We start from the raw sequence: 6,993 nt of genomic DNA, 5'->3' as shown, positions 1-6,993 counted from the left end.
ATAGCAACAAGCATCACTTCCATCACCACTTATCTTTACCATTTACCACCACCACCACCAAAAGAGGGAAACGAGGTAGGGTGAATGTCAAAAAGTAGTAGGAGAGAGAATGGGATAGGGAGATGTATGAGCAGAGGTGTGAGAGATGCCAATGATAATAAAGGGTGTGTAGGATGGAGGTGATAAACCTGACAGTTGTTTTGTGTTTATAGATGACACGACACAACATGACAATTTTTATATAATGTAAACATGACACAACTTGATATCGTGTATTTTACTATAACAAAAATGATCCAAATTAAAAAGGAGAAAAAACAATATGACAAACATGTAAAATAAAAAATAAAATAAATATTTAGCTTATTCAAATCATCATTAATCTTACAAAACATTTAAAAAAACACGACAAACTCATATTAATATCATGTTGAATCCAGAACACGAACATGACAAGACACAACATCGTGTTTTTTCCACGTGACACAAAAACGAATTCGAATTTCAATTTTGTCATAATTTTCGGTTCATGCCTTTTCATGGATTGTCATCCCTAATGCATGCGGACATTTTCACCGGAGATCGAGAAGAAGAAGACTATGCACTTTGAAATGTTTTTAAAGAAATAAACAAGTAAATTGATTATTTGTTTCTTTTTGGAATTGTTTTGACCGATAAAAAGTTTGATGACAGCTGGAAAATTTGAAAGTGGATTAATGTGTATTAAAATTAGTTTAATCGTAAATCATATATAAAAATATAAGTTTAATAGAGTTTTTTTGAGCAGCAAATATATATGGAACCGATTAAAAGAATATTTTTTAAACAATAAATATAATATTAATGGTAAAATATATAAATATACTATTAAATATATACAAAATTAATATTTCATTACCATAAAAAATATTTTCCTTTCCGTATTTTATAGTGGGACAAAACATGATTGTTAATGCTACTATATTTTGCCAAACCGTCAAAAGCGATTATATTAGTTGATTTTGCAACACAAATGATCATTTACTAAATTGTAAAAATATTTGAATCGCAACATGGTTTTGCAACTATTAATCACATAATAACACATTGGAAAACGCGCCTTGGGATTTCGTTATGCCTTAACTTCCTTGAACTTTCCGTTTTTAGTTGCCACTGAATATCATACAATCTTTGCCGTTAAAACAATTATTTTGCATGATCAACGGTTGAAAGGTATCAAGTGACACCATTGATAGCTGAGTCAAGAGTCAAATTCGACTGCTCGCATGCCAACACCTCCCAACCGATCCTATATAACGTGATTTCGCCCGCACCAACATATATCGCCACATATCTCCAACGTTAACTGACCATTAAGAAGAATTAAAATGGTTAGTTATTTATCATTCTTTTATTAGCAATAATACAAATGATATTTCGAAACGTGTATATACAAAATGAATATCATATCTATTTTATATTTTAAGATATGTATATAAAATGATTATCATACTATTTTATGTTTTAAGATATGTATTTTGAATGGTTGTTACAAACAATTTATGCAATGATAGCTTATATTTTCTTTTTACATCTATTATTAGTTACCAATTTATTGAAAATTTTAAAATTGATCCTTACGTTTATTTAAATTGTCACTGACCGATATGTATTTTTTCATGTATGGAAATTTTGTTCTTCTATCTTCAATAGAATTCTGCAATCGAGATCAAGGTGACCTTCCCAACATGGCTTTTCATACAAATTGAACCTACTATTAATTAATCTTGTTTTAGTAATTTTTTATTTGATTTCAGAAAATTTCCATTCAAAAATCTGAGAGAGTTAAATCGATTGACTTACATCCAACCGAACCATGGTAATTGATTTTCTGTTTATAATGTCTCGTATATTCATTTCCTTAATTGGTTCGTATGTAAATATATTTAATAATTACATCACCTTTTTTTTATTTAAAGGGTCTTGCTAGGTTTGTACTCTGGAAATGTTTCTATTTGGAACCATAACTCTCAAGTAAGCCCTTATCCATTTATGTGCTTGTTATTTACATTACCTTTATCAAATGGGATTATGGGAGTATGATAACAAAAAAAATAACATATAAATATGTCCAAATATATATATATTCACGGGTAGCATCTTTTTTTTTTAGGAAACAGAGAAGACTTTTGAAATCGGCAAATCACCAGGTATGTGTTTTTTATTTTAAATAGATTTTATATGTTTGTCGTGCAATAAAAAAAATACGATAAATACATGATGTCTAATGTTCAAGCTTAATCATATTATTTTTTTACTTAACTGACACTCTTATTTACTATCAATTTTTTATCGTGAAATATTTGGTGGGTTCTTTTCTATTACAAGTCTTTAGTGAAGTTATAGACTTGTATGTTGTGGAATCTAGTTATATTTACTTGCACTTTATGTATGTTTTGTAGTACGAACTGTAAAATTTATTGCGCACAAGGAATGGATTGTTGTTGGATCTGATGATGGGTTTCTTCGTGTGTACAACTATAACAATATGGAAAGTGTCGTAGAATTGAAGGCACACACAGACTTTATTAGGTCGGTGGTTGTGCATCCATCTCTTCCATGCATACTTTCTGCATCTGACGATAAGCTTATAAAGCTATGGGATTGGGAGAATGGTTGGGAATGCACTAAGACATTTGAGGGGCATGAACATTATGTCATGCAAGTAGCATTTGCCCCGAAGGATTCCAATGTGTTCGCAAGTGCATCACTCGATTGTACAATTAAGGTAGTATTAGCTTTCATTATACATCTCGATGATGTATACACGTAACTAAATATTCACGATTATATATTATGATTCTAATGTTTTTATATGTTTCTCTTTCAAGATGTGGAATCTTGAATCATCAAGCCCACATTTGTCAATCGAAGGTCATTCGAAAGGTTTGAATTCTGTGGAATTTTTTGAAACTGATGACAAACTCTACTTTATTACTGGGTCTGATGATTATACTGCGAAGGTATGTCTATACAAAATTTATCTTTTTTATTTTATCAAAAGCAAACCAACCTTATACTAATATATAAACACTATTTAGGTTTGGGACTATGAAACCGAGACTTGTATTCAAACTCTTGAAGGACACACAAACAATGTTACGTCTACAACGTGTGTGAAATCGGACGCTAATTTTATCATCACCGGTTCTGAAGACAAAAGTGTACATGCTTGGAATGCGATAACTTACAAGTTAGACCATGTGTTTACTTCTGAACTCGGGAGAGTTTGGACCATTGGATTCATAAAAGACACATCTCGGTAAGTTTCTTGAATTTTACGTTTGACATTCGATTAATATGATTATAAAAAGCACAATTATTTTTATGTTTATAGGGTTATACTTGGTTGCGATGAAGGAATACTCGTTGGTCAAGTTATCATTGCTTGTGTTTGAGCAAATCACAATTCAACTGGTGTAGTATAATATATTAATAAAATGCACACCTTTCTTATCTAATATTATGTATTTTAATGTGAGATGTATTATATATCTCACTATTGTATCTGTATGGTATGATGTACGAAGCTTGAAAATAAAATGTTCTATCATTGGTTATGGCTTTAATATGATCTTCATCGTCTATCTATTAAAATTTATCTATTTCATATATTTCTTTTTGTCTAATCATTGATCATATGGTTTAGATTCCAAATTGTCATTGGTTTAATATTATGTTATTTTGTAATACCTTCTAAAGTAAAAATAAATGGTTATTCATATTTACTTTTTACACGTTCAACCAAAAAGTCAATATTAAAAAATAATAAACTTGCGAAATTATAATGGGCCAAACTACCCATAAAAGAAAGCATAAAACATCAAGGACGTTGTTCATGTTTATTGGGCTAAATCATGACAACTTTGGTATATGTTTAGGCGCTACAGGTTAGAGGCGACCAAAGTCACCCACTTAATGATTTGGGACTTGGGTTGACCTCTAAATGATTTAAAATGATAATCAATATTTATTTCTTTTAGGTCATTAACCTTTTAATTATAACTAATAATTAAGCCTATTTTTTATTTTGGTTTTAAAATAATAGTGATTATGATTTTTATCGATTAAAATGATAACAAACACAATCATTACCCTTGTCACGTGTAACATTTGTTTTCCATAATAGATCAGATGTGGGATTTTTAGGAAAAACCTTGTGCCACGTCGTCGCATGCCAATTTCAAGAACACGTGTTTTGATGGCCACCACGACGTGTCAAAAAGGAAGGACACGATGTGGCAGTAGTTGCAGCCTAAGCCCATGATTTGTAGGTTTTTTCCCCCATATTTAAGCACCCAATCTCAATGATTATGGCATCTTCTTTAACCTCCAACCCCACAACACGAAACCCTAGCCTCCATACATGTTTGAGATCCTATCTTATGATTTGGAGCTTATTCTTTTGATTTTGGTGGAACTTAAGGATGAAGGAAGTTCACATTGGTGCAAGGAAGCAAGGGGTTGGTTAGGATCCCCCATTCTGTTTTGATTTTTGAGCTATTTGAGGTATAAAGTTTGTACCTTGACATTTCTTCTTATATATTCAAGTTTGGGGTCATTTTGGGTGGTTTTAGTCCGTTCCATGGATGCTCTTGGAGTTTGAGGAACAAGAAAACTTGTTATGGTCCTCTTGTGGTAATTAAGAAAGGAGTCTTAGTTGGAGTTACTTTGTGTCCATGTTCAAGATTTAGCCTCACTGAGGACTTATTGAATTTTGAAGTGTAGATCTTGCCTTGTATTGGAGTCCTAATGGATAAAGTTGTAAACTTAACCATTTAGTCATTGAAATGGACTGAATCTAAAGTCATGGATTTAGATATATAAGGATTAAGCTCTTAATGAAGAATATGGCCTTCTGTCAGGGATCACAGCATGGCTAAGGGTTTTCTACGTCTTGGTAGAGTCCTGTATGTCGACTATTTTATCTTGACATGCCCACGACGTGGCCAAGAGGTCTCTACGTCGTGGTGAGGGCTGACTTGGTTGACCGTTGATCGTTGACTTTTGACCAGTTTGACTTCGGGTCAAACTTGAAGGATTTTGGTTATTAATTAAGAATCTATCTTTTTTTGGTTCTAGTCAATTCGCAAGGGTAATCGGTGTTAGGAATGAAGACGTTTTTGTGTTGCCTATAGTCTTCAATTCATGGGAGTTTCCTCACTATATTACATATATCATAGTAGGGTGCATGTTATACTAGCTCAGTCTTATTGTTGATTGTTGTTATGTGTATTTACCGAGTTACTGATAACTCCAGGACTGTTGATAGTCTGCATGGTTGTTGATAACCATATGTATGTCAGGATATAGGGGTAGTTGTATGTGATGTGTTTTAGTATACTACAACATCCTATGGTGCACATGCAACCCTAAATGCTTTAGATCTATATTTTTCTCTAATTATACATGCAATATTGTTTCAAAAGCATTAAGCCTACAATAAGCATACAAAATGATATAAACAACATAGAATTGAGTTATAGAGTTACCTCTTGGTTGTGGCTTGTAGAATTGGCCTTTAAGAACTTATTGCCCCAAGAATTGCACCTCAAATGGAATCACAACACACCTTTGGATAAAGGATGACTTTTTAGAGAATATCCCAACACCAGAATAGGCTCAATGAGCTCCAAGAACACTCAGTGCACCATTTTGGATGCTAAGGGGCTTCTTATATAGTGTGGAAACATTAGGGTTAGAAACATGTAAACCCTATTGCCCATGACTCTTCATATTACCTAGGATCCATAGGTTAAATCTCCATGGACTATTCATAGACTACCATATTGGTTTAGCCCATCCTAAATAACCCATATGCCCACACCGTAAGAATGATTGATTTATCAAATCAATTCCCTTACATTTAATTAGTCTCTTTTGATCACTAAATTAATTCCAAACTAATTCTTCATCAATACTAATTAAATAATATAATTTCATATTAGTATATTAGAACTTATAATATATTAATAAATCATAAGTAACCTATTCTCAAAAGTTTATCCTATCAAAATTGTCCTGATGATATGCAACCCAAATGGATCATGTTAATCTCGGATCAAGTACATACCAATTATAGTTATGGGCTTAAACACCTAATCCAACAGTCTCCCACTTGGATAAGTCTAATAACTACTATTCCAAGTATGACTCCAAAATCTCGACTAGCAATCGTAGCTCTTAAAATCCGTTGTCGAATACTGACCTAGTCAATGACGTATCCATTAGATAAGGGATCATATATTCCTCCATTCTGGATATCATATGGACATGAGACATGGATTATAATCATTCTCTATGTCCATCTGCTTTTTCTCGATTTCCGATTTATGACGACTGACTAATTGAACAAATTAAATCAGTCCAGGCTTGGCCAAGCACTTAGGGGTGTCATCACTAAATCATCGAAGGACCCATAGATACCCCTTTTATCCACATGGGGTAAAAGGAATGGATGAACTTCGACTCAAATGCTTGCTTGTACTTACTCATCAAATTACACACAACAATATGTTTTATAACACCAAGTTACTGGTGCGTTTACATATGTCAATGTGCAACCGACTTGTAAATTACAACTCACGTGTCTTGGTTTCAAGAATATAAGATATTATTGTCTCACAATCACTCATGATAAAATCCATGAAGTGATTCAGATGAGCGTGGGTTGAATCCAATACTCGAATCTTATTCCAGAAGCACTCATGAACACTGCAACTATGTCTAAAACACCTAGACAAACTACATACCCGTTCATGATAGTCTTGCCTCAATACCTACTTCCAAAGTATGATCGACCGTGGATGGTTTGAATGACCTAGTTATTCAGGAAGTCAAAACATGCAAAGTGAAACATAAGAATAATACTAATCATATATGGCCCCACAACTTTTGAGTGACATATTGATTACTCATTATTCATTATATAATGTTTCGTATAATCAACCTAAT

General features: G+C 32.7%; 1 protein-coding gene across 1 annotated transcript; it reads left to right on the top strand.

Moving 5' to 3' along the window:
* Positions 1-1,275: 1,275 nt before the first annotated feature.
* Positions 1,276-3,608, top strand: LOC145030137 (uncharacterized). Its single transcript, XM_078978552.1, has 9 exons — positions 1,276-1,370; positions 1,693-1,713; positions 1,797-1,858; positions 1,959-2,013; positions 2,153-2,189; positions 2,442-2,767; positions 2,871-3,002; positions 3,081-3,301; positions 3,377-3,608. Exons 1-9 carry the CDS (start codon positions 1,368-1,370, stop codon positions 3,435-3,437), a joined length of 918 nt encoding a protein of 305 aa, XP_078834678.1. The 5' UTR covers positions 1,276-1,367; the 3' UTR covers positions 3,438-3,608.
* Positions 3,609-6,993: the final 3,385 nt, after the last annotated feature.

This window comes from Lactuca saligna, chromosome 1 (assembly GCF_052625555.1).
Source record: "Lactuca saligna cultivar CGN05327 chromosome 1, ASM5262555v1, whole genome shotgun sequence".
In the NCBI taxonomy this organism is placed as follows: domain Eukaryota; kingdom Viridiplantae; phylum Streptophyta; class Magnoliopsida; order Asterales; family Asteraceae; genus Lactuca; species Lactuca saligna.
Note: the sequence above shows the minus strand (reverse complement) of the source record. Positions and strands in the feature narration are given on the sequence as shown.

Bases quoted from the DNA above. Each gene is read 5' to 3' on its own strand.
- LOC145030137 (XM_078978552.1), top strand. The intron at 1,714-1,796 runs GTGACCTTCCCA...ATTTGATTTCAG, and splicing joins ATTCTGCAATCGAGATCAAG to AAAATTTCCATTCAAAAATC. The intron at 2,768-2,870 runs GTAGTATTAGCT...TTCTCTTTCAAG, and splicing joins CACTCGATTGTACAATTAAG to ATGTGGAATCTTGAATCATC.